The following is a 17,685-nucleotide window of genomic DNA, read 5'->3' on the forward strand; positions in this document are numbered from 1 at the left end:
AATCCACTTAATTGGTCAACAAAGTTATCTTGTGGGAAATGATTATTTAATGCAATTACTGCTTTTCTATACTTAAGTTGTGAGAATGGATTTGATATATTTTTTTTAAAAAAAAAATATTTCCTCTCAGTTGAATTATTAGAATATAATCTCCAGCAGGAGAAATTGATTGCAAGTGACTTGCAGGCTTCTGTACAAAGAGAACAAGAGAAGGCCTCTGAGGTGAATGAACTACTGAAAGAGAAACACACTGCAATATTGAACTTGAAATCAGAACTCTGTGAAAGTAAGCAAACAAATGAGAGGCTAGAAAAATCGTTACAAGAACTTCAAAGGGAAGTAATTAAGTACAGGTAAGGACTTCCAAGTGTAGTCTGCACAACCAAGTTTGTTTTGAATGATCTACTGCTGCATTTCCAAAGCAAACATTTATTGTGAACTTCTTCCCTGTCGTTAGTTTGTATCAGCTCCTTTTGGCAGACGGAGGCAACCTCCTGCCCTCCAGCTGTTTTGGACTTTAACTCCCATAATCCCCGGGCATTGGCCATCCCTGTCATATAGCGTAGAAGTTAAGTTGTGTTATGGGATGCCTCTAAGTCCAAATTCTCTGTTCTATCTGACATTCAAATCATCCTCATCACCATCTCTACACCACCCATAGCCGAAGCTCTCTGAGCAGGCTACAACAATTGATAACATTCTTGTATTTTATATTACGCTTTTATACTGTTAGTTTTATATTTTGAATGGTTTTTATGGTTTTAATTTTTGCAAACCGCCCAGAGAGCTTCAGCTATTGGGCGGTATAAAAATGCAATAAATAAATAAATAAATATACAACATATAAAAATGTTGCCAGAACATTTGCCAGAAATGGTGAGGCAGTGCTATAAAAATGCTTTAAATTAGTAAAATAAATGATAAACGTAGTCTAAAAAATTTAACAAAAAAAATTAAAACAATGTAAACAGCTAAAAACAAATAAACAATGTTTTTCATAATAGACCTGTTCTAAAAAAAACAACAGACATAGATTCATCATCATCGTCCTATCATGAAATTCCTGGAAGTAGAGGGTGTTCTTTATCTGGTGTCAAAAAGAAGCCAGGCAGGCCTCATTCCAAAGTCAGCTGGCCACCACTGAGAAGGCCCTTTCCCTTGTTGCCACCTTCCAAGCCTTCCTTAGAGCTAGCATTCGGGGTGCGGGGAGATGTTGATAATAATTTTCAGCATATGTTCAGGTTGGGGGAGGCATTCCGTCAGGTATTATTATTATTATTATTTATTTATATAGTACCATCAGTGTACATGGTGCTGTACAGAGTAAAACAGTAAATAGCAAGACCCTGCCGCATAGGTATTGCGGTCCCCAAGCACCATCTTCTGGAGCCAGCCATCGAATTAGGAGCAGAACCACTCCAAAAGAGTACCCCAACTCCCAGCTCAGACAGTTGCCCCAGATGGATACCATAGTCAATGGTATCGATAGCTGCCAAGAGATAATTGGTTTCATCCAAGAGTGCTTGGAGCTAGATTTAGGGATTTTTTAATTTAAAAATGATGTTAAATACTATGGGGGATAATTTAATTTCTATGACACCCCGTGACATCATTATGTTTAAACAGAGCTATCTTTGATCTATCATCACAGTCTAAAAACAGCCATCCAGGTAGGAATAGTATCACTATCGAGCAGTGCCCCCAGCTCTGACAGCCAATCCAGAAGGATACCATGGTCTATGATATCCATAGCAATTGAAAGGTTCAATAGAATCAACAGCATTGCAATCTCTCTATTACTATGTTTGCAATGGTCATTCCACAAGACACCAAAAGCAGTTTCCATTCCAATCAAAGCTGAATTGAAATGGATATAGAAAATCAACTTCATCCAAAAATGTCTGGAGTTTATCAGCAACCTCTCTCTTGAGCACATTGCCCAAATTAGTGAAGGTTAGGATTCTTTAGAAGTGGCCTGATCACATCATCACACTACTCCCGTCTCTCAAGGGCGAACTTATTTTACATTGTAGATCTGCACTGGAAAATAAGAATGTATTTCAAGATTTGCAGAATGAACAACTTAAAGAAAAAGAACTACAAAATATGTTGGATGAACAGCATCATCAGCATAAGATAAGAGAGGATGAGAAGTCAAAAGCAATAGAGGTAAAATAATGTGTGAAAATGGTAGTCCTCTTTGCTGCAGAAATGTATATATTCTATTCTACTAAGCTTTATTGTTTCAACCAATGCATGTATGATTTGTTTTAGCATTGTTTTTATTATGTTTGTTGTAACCATTGGTTGAAACAATAAAGCTTTATTACTTACTAGTCTACTAAGACTCCTAATTCTGCTTGGCTGTCCAAAGAAACTCAAATTCATTAGTGAACACACAATAATTTGTTCACTAATGTATTTAGTGTAAAGAGTTAATGTATTTTTCTAAAAAGACATGGGTCAAAATAGCAGGGAAAACTTTTATTCTATCCCAAGTCAATGAGTTTGACCTTTGATGGATGGGAAGGTTCCAGGACTGGGCAACTGCTTCTCAAACAGTACAATCCTATATGGGCCTACTCAGTTGCAAGTCTCACTTACTTTAGTGTGGCTCACTCCCAGTTAAGTGGATATAGGATTGCTGCCCAAATCTTATAAAGCTCATTCATGCTAGTCTGTTTTTTCCTTATCTGGGTAGCTTTGGACATAGCCGAATAGGAAATCATATTTTTTCTTTGGACAAGCAAGCAAAGATGTGGCAAGTAAGAGTGCCAAGTTGACCCTATGAAGATGAGCTTAATGGTGGATTTCCATGAGTGTGTGCATAGAATTAGTGCCATGGGCCCCAGGGCAAAAAGAGCACTTGCAGTAGCTCTTACAAACACTTTCCAAAAATAGCTGACTGTCAGGCTTTGCTGGCTGACCAATGCTAACTTACGAGGAATGGCCACAAATCTCCTGTGGATAGCCCACAATAAAACCATCAAGGCCAGGGAAGAAGGGAAGGGCAAGATGAGACAAAGCAGGGCTCGGGAGGTTACTGGTTCTTCGAAGCCAATTCACTCAAGCAGAGAAGAGTCCTCTTTCCAGTCCAGGGTCCAAAATCCAGGGGAGTCCAGGTGGGGCAAGGTTCAGGGTCTCAGAACAGGCAGAGGAGAGCTAGTGTGTTGATTTGAAGTTGCACTTTAGTGCCAACCTGTGGAATTCCAGCAGCTTTACTTCCCGCGTCCTGGAGCAGCTGCTGGTAATTAGTAGGGCTGTGCACCGCTTCGGATCTGAATCCCAAATCTGAAGCAAATTGGGGTGATTTGGACTTCCCTAAAACAGATCTGAAGCGAATCGGGGAGGGCTAAATCGCTTCAGACTGATTCAGCGACTTGGACATTTTTTTCAAGGTCTACATATGGTAATTTACAAAAATGCATTCATCTCTGTCATTTTTAAAGGTAAAGACATGTAACTTGACAACATGATAGTACCTAAGTAGGGCTTCAGCCATGCCAAGTTTGAAGCACATCGGTTCATCCTCTGATTTTTAGTTTTTTTAAAAAAGTTTGAGGTTTTTTTTAAAAAAATTAAGAACACACTGTCATTTTTAACGATAAAGAGCAGAAACTTAGCACCATAATAGGTTCTAAATAGGAATTTAGGCGTGCCAAGTTTGAAGCATATCAGTTCATCCTCTGATTTTTAGGATGTCTAGCAGCTTGAGGAGTAACCAAGTTTCCCCCCCAAAAAAATGAAGTTACAGATACAGACATGAAAATTAGCACCATGGTAGATTTTCACTAGGGCATCAGCCTTTCCAAGTTTGAAGCATATCGGTTCAAGTCTTGTTTTTTGATGGAATTTTATAAATCTGTGTTTTATTGTGTACTGCTTGTGCACAACATACAGCACACAGACAAAGTAGAAGACAGAACACATGGTGTTATTATTATAAGAACAAGACAGAACTCAGGATATTATTATTATTATTCTGTGTTTACCATGGAGTAAGTTAACTCTGAAGGACCCTGAAACTATCTTCCTCCAAGCCTCCTATTAAGGGGATGCCAAAGCATCTCTCACTGTGCCCGCCTCGCAGGGCTGGTTTGTTTGCTTTCTGCCAGCCTCTCTGGGCCAGCCTGCCTCTTTGCACTCCTGGTGCCTCAGAGTAGTAGATGGGCTGGGTGGATCAACCCCACAAGCCTGTGGCATACTTGCTCCCAGTGCTTCATGGGCATAGCCACTTGCTGCCTCTCCTCCTCTCTTCCCGCCTCGCAGGGCTGGTTTGTTTGCTTTCTGCCGACCTCTCTGTGCCCACCCACATAGCTGCCTCGCTGCCTGATTTGTGTTTCTGGCTTTGAATCAAGACAATGCTTGGCTCACTTACTCGTGCCTGCATAGCCACCTGCTGCCTGACTGCCTGAGCATCTATACACTTCTCCACTATTACCTGCCTGGTCACACCTTGCAGGGCTGGTTTGACTCAATTTCTGAGGCATATTTATTTATTTTATTTTTTATTTATTTAAGCATTTTTATGCCGCCATTCAGCCAAAAAGGGCTCTCACTGCGGCTTTCAAAAGTATTTCTTGACAGTCCCTCCCCACAGGCTTACAATCTAAAAGGCATGACACAAAAGGAAAGGAGGGGGAAAAGGAAAGCAAATTCAGGCACTACAATCTTAGTTGCAAAGTTCAGCAGTTACAGTTGACAGTTGGTAGGAGGAGGGAGGGGGCTCCCAGCTGGAGCTGGACCCAGACACAATGGAGAGGTGCCTGGCTGCTGCTTCCTCCCTCACTGGTGGCCTCTGCAGAGACAGTTGGCAGCAGGAGGGAGGGGGCTCTCAGCTGGAGCTGGACCCAGGCACGATGGAGAGGTGCCTGGCTGCTGCTTCCTCCCTCACTGGTGGCCTCTGCAGAGACAGTTGGCAACAGGAGGAAGGGGTGCTCTCAGCTGGAGCTGGACCCAGGCACGGTGGAGAGGTGCCTGGCTGCTGCTTCCTCCCTCACTGGTGGCCTCTGCAGAGACAGTTGGCAGCAGGAGGAAGGGGGGCTCTCAGCTGGAGCTGGACCCAGGCATGTGTGTATTGTAGGCAGCCTACTTTCCCTGTTTCTTGTCTGAATGGGAAGGACCGGATGTGTTAGCTTCAGAACATACTAAAGAAAACTCAAGTAGGGGAGATTTACACTTCAAAAAATATAGAGATTAGGGAAGCGATAGCGTGAGCTGAATACACACCTAAAATCACATTTTTAGCAGTAGATTACAGAAATTCCACTGTACAGATGTGACTGAAATTTGGCACACATGACCACCATCAGGGCATCTGTAAGTTCACCAACTTCAAATTTCTATGTTGAAAAATAAAAACGTTATAGGCGTTTATTTTTTCCAATGCAAGTCTATGGGAATGATTCGGACATCCTGTCAGGTTCTGTTCTGCAGCACCACCTGGTGGCCCCAGTGCACCTTGCGAACCACAGAGTAGTTGCAGGATCCAGGCTCATATCAGCAAGCACTCCCAGATGGGCTGATGCAGACCAGCTGGGAGCAGCAGGGAAAGGGCTATATAAGAACTGCATTTCCACTCCAGCCTTTGCCACAGCAACATGGTCTCCTGTGCCTGCTGTAGCCTGTTCCTGACTTCCTGTGATTCCAGACCCTGCCTTGCCTGACCTGCTTTGCCACACCTTTTGCCTCTGGCCCTGTTTGAACCCTGTTGCTCCTGGACTCTGAACCCTGAACCCTGCTCGTCTCTGGACTATGCCTTTTGGCTCCGGCTCTGTTTGGACTCTGTTTTGCCTTTGGACGCTGAACCCTGCTTGCTTCTGGACCTTGCCTCTGGCCCTGCTTGGACTCTGTTTTGCCTTTGGACTCTGTTTGCCTCTGGACCCCGCCTTTTGCCTCCAGCCCTGCCTGGACTCTGTTTGCTGGTTCCACTGCCGTCCATCCCGGCATTCCTGCGCTGAGGCCTTGCTGCCCACGTCCTGGATCCTGACACATCCGAATCTCGCTTCAGATTTGGTTCCGAAGTGAATCGGAGGAGCTCCGAATCAACCTGAAGCTAATCGGGCTTGATTTAGAAGGTCCGAATCAAGATCTGAAGTGAATCAGGGGGTCCGTGCACAGCCCTAGTAATTAGTCCTCAGTCTCCTAGCAGGCTTTCTTCTTTAAATGGGCAGACACTCGTTTCCGTTGCTCTCCTACATTAAGCCTCCTTCGGTCTGCAGGGGTCAATGGAACTTGGTCCTCTGAATCAGACAGAGGGGCTGTGGCAGGGCATTGGCCATTATCTGGTGGTGAGGGCTCTGGAGCTATTTCTGTGCTAGGGTCCTCACCCAGATCTGCAACCTGACCTTCCTCTTCATCATCGGAAGAATCCAAGGGAGGCATGACACTGACACAAGGTTTGTCCACCATATGTCCATCCATTCCTGTCCGTCCCCATCCCTCCAAGTTATACATTTTCTGGAAATTTTCCAGTGTCTTGAATTGATTGCAAGCATGTTGGACTTAAAGTAAGCAAAACTAAAAAAAATACAACATGTAAATTTTATATGTGATATAAATCTCACAAGTTTTCCAACAGCCAAAAGCTGTTGAACTGAAATATTTCTTAAGGAAAAAAAAGTGCATTTGATGTTCAAACAAATTCAAAGATTTACTTGGAAATTAGTTTCATTGGAATACTTGTGAATATCTTGAGCCATGATAACTCAATAGAAAACAATGCACTTCTCTTATAGCATTTAAAAGCTGTGCATGGTATGTACACTTCCTAATGATAGAGAGATTTTGAAACTGCCCAATTGGACATGTTGTAACAAGCTGTATGTTAGTAATTTTATGAAATCATGATTTTTAAAATCTTCCACAAAATTATCTATTAATGGAAAAAAATCCACACCACATCAAAGCATTCTTATTGTTAGCCACCTTAAGAATTATTTCTATTGGAAAGGCAGGTTATATATTGAATAAATAAAAATACATTATTTAACGGACTCCTGCTTTGGAACCCGATAGACACTATCAGATAGCGTGGCCCCGTTGAATTAAGCATCTTAGAAACCAAATCAGTCAAAGAGAGAGAGATGCTGGTCTATGAGAAAACAAGCAAACAAAACTAATATTTCACAAAAATGTGCAAGCTTTCAAGTTCTCCAGGCTAGGTGGTACAAAAAGCAGAAGATGAAAGAAGAAATGGTAAAGTCACAAAAACAGACCAGATGTGGCAATGAAGTCTGCAGACTTAGGCCCAAGTAGAGATTTGTAGACTGAGTTAGTCATAGGTTGATGTAGTAGGTATCACATTACATCAGCACTGCATTCTGGCTGCTCTCCATTTCTGAAAATATAAAGGCCAGCTGTAATTCAGCTCTGACTTTTGTTTAGTCAGCACAGAGCAGAATTACAGAGAATGATGACAGTCCTTATATTAGCAAAGCTGAAGATTAACGTTACTTTATTTTATTTATTATTACATGTATATCCCACTTTTTTAGAACCCAAGGCGGTGTACGTAATCCTTCTCTCCATTTTTTATCCTCACAACAACAACCCTGTGAGGTAGGTTGGGCTGAGAGTCTGTGACTGCCCCAGAGTCACCCAGTGGGTTTCCATGGCTGAGTGGGAACTAGAACCTAGATCTCTTGACTCCCTGTGCAACACTCTAGCCACTACAGCACACTGGCTCTAATTTTAGGTGGTACACTAGGTAGAAATGTAAATTGATGCCAAATTATGAGTATTACTTAGTGGCTGGAAGGAATAAAACCCTCAGTGCAAATCAGTTGCACAGACATTCTCTAAGCATGTTGTTTGGACATGCAAGAATGGGGAGTACGCTGTCCCCGCCTCCTCGGTTGTCGCTTTTGTCGTGCTGTACCTGTGGAGGGTGACTTACTGTGACTAGGAGAGCCTCCTGTATCCATGGAAGCTCTACTTGATTAAAAGCCCTGATTCCCCAGGGTTCTTAATCACGTGGAGAGAGTCCCCATAGATACAGGAGACACTCCTCTTCAGATAGTTGCCCACCATAAATTTCTGGAACCCAGAAATTTATTGCAGAAATAATTCCAGCAGTGGATGGATGCCAAGCAAATCAGCAACGAACACCATGATTCTGGAAGTACCAGGCTTTCTGTAGGGCAGCCTGTTACATAGATTTCATATGAACACATTTAAAGTGTTTAGACAATAGCCAGGGGTAGCATGTTGGTGTTTGGGGCAACATCCTATCATTTGTAAGAACTTTCCTGAATGGAGTTACACAGTTTAAATGACCTACTCTTAATGCAATTTGGTTCTTCTCAAGGAGTTTTTTCTCAATGTGGCCAAGTTAACAGTTGCATCAGCAAGAGTAATCTCCAAGCTATGGTTGATACTGAAGTACCCTATTTATTCTATTCTAAGACACACTTTTTTCCCATATAAATATCTCTAAAAATGGGGTGCGTCTTAGAATCGCGGGTGTGTCTTAGGGTTTTTTTTCTGTTGGTGGTACTGAAATTAGTGTGCGTCTTACAATCGAAGAAATACGGTATAGTTGATTATCTTTCACAATGGTACAGCTAGACCCATTATTTATTTTCATGCCAGTTCAATGTGTTATCAACTCAAAAATTGAATCTTCTGTTTTCCTGCCTCTAGTCTGCCTATATTGGTAAGAATCAATGTTACAATAATTGAGATTATAAGCAGACCCTCAACATTAATCTGTTAAGATCCAGAGAGTTCGAGCTGTCAAAATTTCTGTATGTCTGTCATCTTCAGAGAACACTCTCTGGGTAGGGAGGTATCACATTCTATTCTAGTCAGCCATGTGAATTGCTACAGTCCATATCCAGGACTCTTCAATTCACACAATGTTTTTCCACATATTGGAGCTTGTTTGGGGATGGTTAGGATATTGTATGTTTAAAAATTATATGAAGCATTGTGTGAGCTTAATTTTATAGTGCTATGTTACAGATGCAATTTCTCCTCTGGAGTGTTTAGACTAGCTGAAAACACTGCCAACTTTGATGCAGATGGAAACTGCTCCCTTAACATTGCTCTCTTAACATAATATCACAATAAGTCCAGTGTTCCTTAATCTAGTTAGAATTAGCAAATTGTAGTCTTTTGGACTAAAACTTGATTTTTAAACTGGATTTCCTGGCCGTGTTCCCAGACAATTTTCTTAGTATACTCACAAATGATGATGAATTTTTCCTTCTCTTGCAGGAGTTGCAAGCTGCGTTGGAACTACAATGCATTCAAAACCATCAGTTGTCTGTGGCTTTAGAGCATGAACAGTCAACAAACAGTAATCTCTGCAAAAAACTTCAAATTGAGCATTCTCGCTGTGAAGTTTTATTATCCCAAGATCAGAATAAATTGTTGGAACTGCAGAAAAATATAGACGTTGAGAAGAATCGCAGTTTAGAACTTTTAAGTGCTTTGAACCATGAACGTGTTTTGACAGAACAGCTAAGTGTGAGAATAAATGAATGTAGGTCTTGTAAGCATAAAGATTTGTTACAGGAACTGCAAGCTCAGTTGTTTATAGAGAGATCCTATGCTAGGGAGCTTTTAGCCATAATTGAGAAGACACAGCAGCAGGCACTTGATTCTAAAAAACAAATGGACGAAATGCAAAGACACTGTGAAGAACCACAAAAAAAGCAAAACTACACCAGTTTACAGGTTACACAGGCTACGCTGCAAAATCAAAAGCATGACATTATCCATACCTTGGATATACAGAGGGAGGAAGAAGAACAACTGAAGAAGGAATGGGAGCAATTGCAGCCCATCCCCAGGGCACACAGAGATCAGGAGAACAGGGCAGAGCAAAGGATAACAGAGAGACGGCAGCAGCGGCAACAAACAGAATATCACAAACTCAAGGAACTGCAGAAAACTCAAAGTCAGGTAGGAACATGCTTTTTTTTACTTCCCTATTTTTATTTCAAATATGAGAATACATTTTATAAGGCTTGCTACTTCTTTATACAGTCCAGGATTGGGCTTTATGCAGTCTGTCCTATGAGACTACCAAAAAAAAACAGGTCACGAAGAATTTTTGTGGCACACTTTAATTGTTAAATTAATTGTTAAAGTGAGAGAGAAATCTATTACTTTTCACATGATTACTTATTCCAGGATGAATGGGGATTAAGTCAAGTTCATTTTTTATCAAAATCCTTTCTTCTTTTTAAGTTTATTTCAGACTTTTTTCACAGTTTGACTATGCAAATTAGAGCAAAGGATTGAACTGAATTAAGGCATTATTAACTCAAGAGAGTTGATCAGTAAACAACCCTTTGTTGTTTATTCATTAGATTTCACAACATGGGAGAGCTTTTTCCTACAGTTTGTGATTTTTGTTCTGAATATGTGTATATTGGATGTTTTGTCTTATTCTAATAGCATGAGTTCAAAGTACGACACTGGAAGAACACTGGAAGAATCCAACAATTGCAAAAAATGCTAGAAGACTTGAAGGAACAAGAAAAACTCAATTATAAAAATCAACAGAAAGTTACTTCATGTCCTTCAAAAAGTGATTACTCCAACTTAACCTTCTCAGCTGATCCTCTCATGCTACATGTGGAACAGCAGAAATTAGAAAACATCAGAGAACAGTTGCTCTTTGCTGCTGCCTATCTTTCTGAATTCATATATAAAACTGTGGACAGGCGAGTATTTTTTAAGGATCTTCTTAATGAAAATAATCATTATATTCCTACTTTTGAAAAGTCTTCTAGAAACTGGGGGAACCCAGCTGTTAAGTTAGTTTCCAATACTTTCTAACGTGTTGATCAGCTCTAATAGTTGGACATTGCCTCTAGACCAAGTAGAAACATTAATTTCTCTAGATAAAATTTGCTAATTCTAAAGTCTTGATGAAAAGGATCAGTTCAAATGTAATGTTAACTATGATTATATAAAAAACTGTTTTGCACCAAGTTAAATTTTTGTGACTGGCTGTCCGGGAAAGCTGCCAATAGACCAGCTAATTAGAGAGATATCCAAACGTGGGCAGCGTGCCCAGACAAACTCCAAGAATTCGGCCACAAACTTTAGCAAACAAACAGTGGAGTTTGTCTTTATCTGTGCTAGAAAATAACACAGTTAACTCTTTAATGTCAGAGTACAAAACGTTTTAAACATAAGCAAAGTCCAGTTCCGTTCCAAAAGTCAAGGGCTTACGAGAGGTAGAGAGAGTCCAAGAAACAGTCCAGAGGTCCAGGGATAGGAGCAGGTCACGAATTCCAAGCCGGTCCACAGTTCAATCAGGATACAAGGTCACCACGATCCGAAGCAGGAATCAAGAGCTTTCACCAGGATGCTCAGTTAATCTCTGGCGAAGTTCCTGTTGCTTCCCAGCTCTCTAAATACCCCTCCCTGGCAGCTACAAGTGTTCCCTATTGAGTTGGTGTCTAGTATAAATACGCAGAGACCTGCGCCGGGCCTCCTTTTCCGCCCTATGCTTTCTAAACAACTGTGCAGGTAAGTTTGTTGCGTCTGTCTCTGTGTCTTCTGAATTGGCCAAGCTCCCTGCTGGTTTAATCACCGGCACGCTGGTACTTGGCTCTGCTTCCACTTCATTCTCTGAGTTGGCCCCACTCCCAGCTGGCACCAGTTCAGCAGCCGTGACACTAGCCTCTGCCTGTAAAGGTCCTGCTTCCTCCTCTGAGTCCATCCCCAACAACTCTTCAGAGGGCCTAACACTGGCAACCATTCTTCAGGGTTTCAGACAAGATTTTGTATATAACCCTAAACAATGGTCTGTACCAGACCTAAAAACGGCAGCTTCATGACACTACCAGACCACTGTTTGCTGTACGCTGCATCTAGATGAATGTAAAATATATGGCTTTCCCCCCAAAAAAGTTTTTTTTAGAAAAGAACAGAAAAAAGTGGTCTTAAGTAGAAACTATAAGAACATATCAGTACAAAATAGCATTTTTAGCTTTGCCTGGTGTACATTATTTTTTTATGGCTGGCTAACCAGTAAAACTAGTTAATTGCCTCAAACAGTTATAGTTGCTGTCTTTATGCCAAATGGTTTAGAGTTCAGATGTATAAAGTCATTGTCTGTTCCATGGGATAGCCAGCTAACCTACAGCAATCTAACCTACAGCTAAATAATATTTCTTTCTGCCCTATATTTAACAGAACCATTAAGTGGCCTGCATCAAATGATGAAGCAGCTGCAGCCTTGTTGTATATACTTGAACTTAAAGCAGAATTACTTACTCCTTCCAAACCTCCGGTAAGAGGATGCATTTTATTTTTTATAAACCATTATTCGTACCTAGTTAATGCTTACAAACAACTACACTGTGTATTACATTTTGAAACGGAAAAAGCAACTAGCCTCTTTCACCTTTTAAAAAAAATTTAAATTATGTTTTTATTATTGTGTGATTCTGGTTACAAGGTTCAACTAATGCGTCGCATATGTACATTCGGAGTCAATACAGATTTAATTATACAAGCCTGGGTATAAAATATTTAACATTGATTAGTTAATTTGATTTCATTTAAATTCCATTCAATACAATTCAACTTAGGGCATCCCGGGACTAACTCTCTTTACCTTTCCACTTATGTTTTCCATATTTCTAAGTATGCCGGTGGGGGTGTTCTCCCACCTTCTTCTTTATTCACATAATTAATAAATTCCCACCATACCGCCTCAAATTTATCTTCACTATTATCCTCTTACTTTCCTCATTTTTTGCGTCAACTTTTCTAAGAGGGCAATCTGCCAAACCCTTTGAAACCAGTTTTCAGTCGTAAGCCCTTTGCCATCCTTCCATTGTTTAGCTATCAACCATCTAGCCGCCAATAACAGATGGTTTATTAATTCCTTATTTAAGAGCTTAATATCTGGTTCCCTATATAAATTTAACAGAGCTAAATGAGGAGATGGGTGGACCCATTTTCCAGTTATTGAACTGATCTCCTGGAACACTTTTTTCCAATAAACACTCGCCGTAGGGCAGGACCACCACATGTGTATGTACGTCCCTTCTCTGGAGCATCTCCTCCAACACAGTGGGGATGACCCTAGATTCATCATAGAAATTCTTCTGGGCGTCAAATACCAGCTGTGAGTTAGTTTTAGCATTAATTCAATATTTTTACTTGATATTGATTTAAATATTACCTCTGTCCCACCAAACATTCCAATCTTTTTCATCAATATGGATTCCTAAATTCGCTTCCTAGACCATCCTGAGTGGATCGTTAGTACCAACTTCTTGACCACTTATAAAGATTGGAGGTCAAACCTTTTTTACTCCATTATATCCCGCTGCCATACATTTGAACTCTGATAAATTTCTAGTGGCCGTTAATTTTATTTCTGGCTTAGAGGGAAAGGCATGTACCTGAGAAATTTTTAACCATTGTCCCTTTTTCTGACCTAATTTTTCTGTCAGTTTTTTCAGTGTAATCAGTTGTCCATTTTTAAAGAAATCCATAAGGCGAAATCATCCTTTGGATTTCCATTTAAGCATTTCCCTTTTTGTTAATCCACCTTCAAATGCTGGGTGATAAACCATTGGGGTTAACGGTGAGAGCTCTGGTAGTAATGTTTCCATCCTCATTTTCCAACTTAGTTTGTGTGAATGGGTTCTGCGCCAATTCAATTTGTCTGAATTTGTGTTTCAAATATGGCCAAATATTCATGGGGGCTCTTTCACAGCTTATTCTTTCTATCCGAACCCACTGCTTAGAAGTATCATCTTCCATCAGAGGGATTATATGTTTGAGTTGATTAGCCTCATAGTAACCCGTGCGATTTGGGATACCCCATCCACCTTTCTCCCATTGTTTATATAGAAGCGATTTATGTATCCTAACAAATTTTGTACCAAATATAAATTAATTTAACTGCTTCTGCCATTGTTGTAATTGGTTCTTCGGAATCCAAACTGGCAAAGTTTGGAACAAAAATAGAAGTTTTGGGAGTGATATCATTTTAATTGCTATTAATCAGACTCAGATGTCTAAAGGCTGCATTTTCCATCTCCTAATTTCAGAACTAATGATCTTCCAAACTTTCTTGTAATTTACTTCATATAATTTGTTTAAATTCTTAGTAATTTGGATCCCTAGGTACCTAAAACTAACATGGCAAAGTGGTATCCCCATCCTTACAGCAAGTAGTTTTTGTGTAAGTGGGGGAAGATTAAAACACATTATCTCTGATTTGTTATAATTTACCTTCAAACCAGCTACTGAGCTGAAGTTCTCTAATTCTTTTTTCAAATACGGTTCTGAACTAAGTGGTTGATCTGTAGTCAGAACCACATCATCTGCATAAAGCCCCAATAGATGCACTCGTTTTCTATTTTGACTCCCTTGATGTTTAGGTTGTCCCGATGGTTTTGTGCTGGGGGTTCCAGTGCTAAGATGAATTATAATGGTGAGAGAGGGCAAGCTTGTTTTGTGCCTCTCCTTAAATCTATCTTGTGTGAATTTACATTGTTTACCGAATCAGTGCTGTAATCAAAAAAACTTCTCCAAATTTCATCTTACTTTATCAAAAATTTCATCTTACTTTATCAAAAATGGCCACTCCATGCAGTCAAAGGCCTTGAAAATATCCAAGGACAATAACGCTAAGGGTTCTGTGTTGTTGTTTTTAAATACTATTTTTATTGATTTTCAAGTAAGGACAAATACAATAAACACACAGAGTAAAAGAAAACACTCAACAACCATATAAATGTTCCCACAGCACCACTATAAAAAAGCATGGGTGTTCATTCCTTCAATAAGCACTTGGTACAGAAAAAGATGCAGGTTACATTAGAACCTCTGACCAAAAGGATTCCTGAGTCATTGGGGGTCTAGGTTCGCCAGGATTCATATTAATGAATGTGAAAAAGTCCAACCAATTTTCCACAAATGTGTCTGATGTTATTTCTCCCCTTGCTAACCTGCTATGTTGTGTCAATTTATCATTTTATTTATTTATTTATTTATTTAAGGATTTTTATGCCGCCATTCAGCCAAAAAAGGCTCTCATGGCGGCTTACAAAGGTATTTCTTGACAGTCCCTGCCCACAGGCTTACAATCTAAAAGACATGACACAAAAGGAAAGGGGATTGGGAGGGAGGAGGAGGGGGGAAAGGAAAGCAAATTCAGGCACTACAATCTTAGTTGGAAAGTTCAGCAGTTACAGGTGACAGCAGGAGGGAGGGGGCTCTCAGCTGGAGCTGGACCCAGGCACGGTGGAGAGGTGCCTGGCTGCTGCTTCCTCCCTCACTGGTGGCCTCTCCAGGGACAGTTGGTAGCAGGAGGGAGGGGGCTCTCAGCTGGAGCTGGACCCAGGCACGGTGGAGAGGTGCCTGGCTGCTACTTCCTCCCTCACTGGTGGCCTCTCCAGGGACAGTTGGTAGCAGGAGGGAGGGGGCTCTCAGCTGGAGCTGGACCCAGGCATGGTGGAGAGGTGCCTGGCTGCTGCTTCCTCCCTCACTGGTGGCCTCTCCAGAGACAGTTGGTAGCAGGATGGAGGGGGCTCTCAGCTGGAACTGGACCTAGGCACGGTGGAGAGGTGCCTGGCTGCTGCTTCCTCCCTCACTGGTGGCCTCTCCAGAGACAGTTGGTAGCAGGAGGGAGGGGGCTCTCAGCTGGAGCTGGACCCAGGCACGGTGGAGAGGTGCCTGGCTGCTGCTTCCTCCCTCACTGGTGGTCTCTCCAGAGACAGTTGGTAGCAGGAGGGAGGGGGCTCTCAGCTGGAGCTGGACCCAGGCACAGTGGAGAGGTGCCTGGCTGCTGCTTCCTCCCTCACTGGTGGTCTCTCCAGAGACAGTTGGTAGCAGGAGGGAGGGGGCTCTCAGCTGGAGCTGGACCTAGGCACGGTGGAGAGGTGCCTGGCTGCTGCTTCCTCCCTCACTGGTGGCCTCTCCAGAGACAGTTGGTAGCAGGAGGGAGGGGGCTCTCAGCTGGAGCTGGACCCAGGCACGGTGGAGAGGTGCCTGGCTGCTGCTTCCTCCCTCACTGGTGGTCTCTCCAGAGACAGTTGGTAGCAGGAGGGAGGGGGCTCTCAGCTGGAGCTGGACCCAGGCACGGTGGAGAGGTGCCTGGCTGCTGCTTCCTCCCTCACTGGTGGTCTCTCCAGAGACAGTTGGTAGCAGGAGGGAGGGGGCTCTCAGCTGGAGCTGGACCCAGGCACGGTGGAGAGGTGCCTGGCCGCTGCTTCCTCCCTCACTGGTGGCCTCTCCAGAGACAGTTGGTAGCAGGAGGGAGGGGGCTCTCAGCTGGAGCTGGACCCAGGCACGGTGGAGAGGTGCCTGGCTGCTGCTTCCTCCTTCACTGGTGGCCTCTCCAGAGACAGTTGGTAGCAGGAGGGAGGGGGCTCTCAGCTGGAGCTGGACCCAGGCACGGTGGAGAGGTGCCTGGCTGCTGCTTCCTCCCTCACTGGTGGCCTCTCCAGAGACAGTTGGTAGCAGGAGGGAGGGGGCTCTCAGCTGGAGCTGGACCCAGGCACGGTGGAGAGGTGCCTGGCCGCTGCTTCCTCCCTCACTGGTGGTCTCTCCAGAGACAGTTGGTAGCAGGAGGGAGGGGGCTCTCAGCTGGAGCTGGACCCAGGCATGGTGGAGAGGTGCCTGGCTGCTGCTTCCTCCCTCACTGGTGGCCTCTCCAGAGACAGTTGGTAGCAGGAGGGAGGGGGCTCTCAGCTGGAGCTGGACCCAGGCACGGTGGAGAGGTGAAAGCTAGTTTCCAAATCTTATCAAACCAGCATTGATGGTCAAAAGGTCTGTCGCTTTTCCAGAATTGGGCAATTTCCCACCTGGCTGCAACCAGCAAATGGGTGACCAAGGCTATTTCTATTGACATTCCTAAAAATAGAAAGTAGAGCCAGTGCTGGATCAGTTTCTACTTCAACATGAATAATGTTTGTAATGGTTTGGAAAACCCTTGACCCAAAAGTTTTGACCTGTTGACATTCCCAACAAAGATGAATATAAGTGCCAGGAACTGAGCAACCACGCCAACAGAGCGGGGATATATTAGCACTAATATGGTGCAGTCTAACAGGGGTGATATACCACCTGTGAGTGATTTTCAGAGTGAGCTCTTTAACTTTTGCTGATATTGTTTTACAGGGTGCTGATTGCCACAAGCTTTTCCATTCACCTTCAGTGAAACTGGTGCACAGATCATGTTCCCAAATCATTTTTAACCCTCCCTTATCTGGGAATTGACAATTCAACATCATGTGATATATATCAGAAGCTCCCCCTTTAACCTTTCTAGAATAAGTCAGGCAAGCTTTCTCAAATATAGTAAGCGAGCGTGGAATGTTATGGAATTGATATAGAGCATTTGCAAAAGAGACTATTTGCAGTTTTTGGAGCCAGGTACAAGGGAGTGGGCTCAGTTTTGCCTCTAATTGTTGCATTGATATGATTTTTCCTTGTATAAAGAGATCACGAATATGGAAAAAACCTTTTTCTTCCCAACCTGCAAATTGTCTGTACTTAAATTGATCTCTGAATCGGGGGTGGTCTAAAATCGGGGTTAGTGGGGAAGGGGATGGTGCAAACCATTTTGCCCACTTTGCCCATACCTTTAAATTTGCTTTCAAAAATGGGTTATTCATTGTTTGAATACGTTGTTTCAGCGTTGGAAGGAATGGGATCGCCCTGATCGTAGGGATGCAGGGGGCGCTTTCAATTGAC

General features: G+C 42.5%; 2 protein-coding genes across 2 annotated transcripts in view; both read left to right on the top strand.

Moving 5' to 3' along the window:
- The window catches only part of PCNT (pericentrin), a 69,872-nt gene that overhangs the window by 26,622 nt on the left and 25,565 nt on the right, over positions 1-17,685 (top strand). The window contains exons 6-10 of the mRNA XM_063115927.1: positions 131-353; positions 2,034-2,169; positions 9,220-9,909; positions 10,408-10,676; positions 12,160-12,256. Of these exons, the coding sequence (XP_062971997.1) occupies positions 131-353; positions 2,034-2,169; positions 9,220-9,909; positions 10,408-10,676; positions 12,160-12,256 (1,415 nt within the window). The remainder of the gene's footprint in view (positions 1-130; positions 354-2,033; positions 2,170-9,219; positions 9,910-10,407; positions 10,677-12,159; positions 12,257-17,685) is intronic.
- Positions 3,077-17,685, top strand: part of CLIC5 (chloride intracellular channel 5) — a 313,960-nt gene continuing 299,351 nt past the window's right edge. Inside the window, exon 1 of the mRNA XM_063115946.1 lies at positions 3,077-3,122. The gene's annotated coding sequence lies outside the window, so the exon portion shown is untranslated. The remainder of the gene's footprint in view (positions 3,123-17,685) is intronic.

Source organism: Elgaria multicarinata, chromosome 2 (genome assembly GCF_023053635.1).
Source record: "Elgaria multicarinata webbii isolate HBS135686 ecotype San Diego chromosome 2, rElgMul1.1.pri, whole genome shotgun sequence".
Classification (NCBI taxonomy): Eukaryota; Metazoa; Chordata; class Lepidosauria; order Squamata; family Anguidae; genus Elgaria; species Elgaria multicarinata.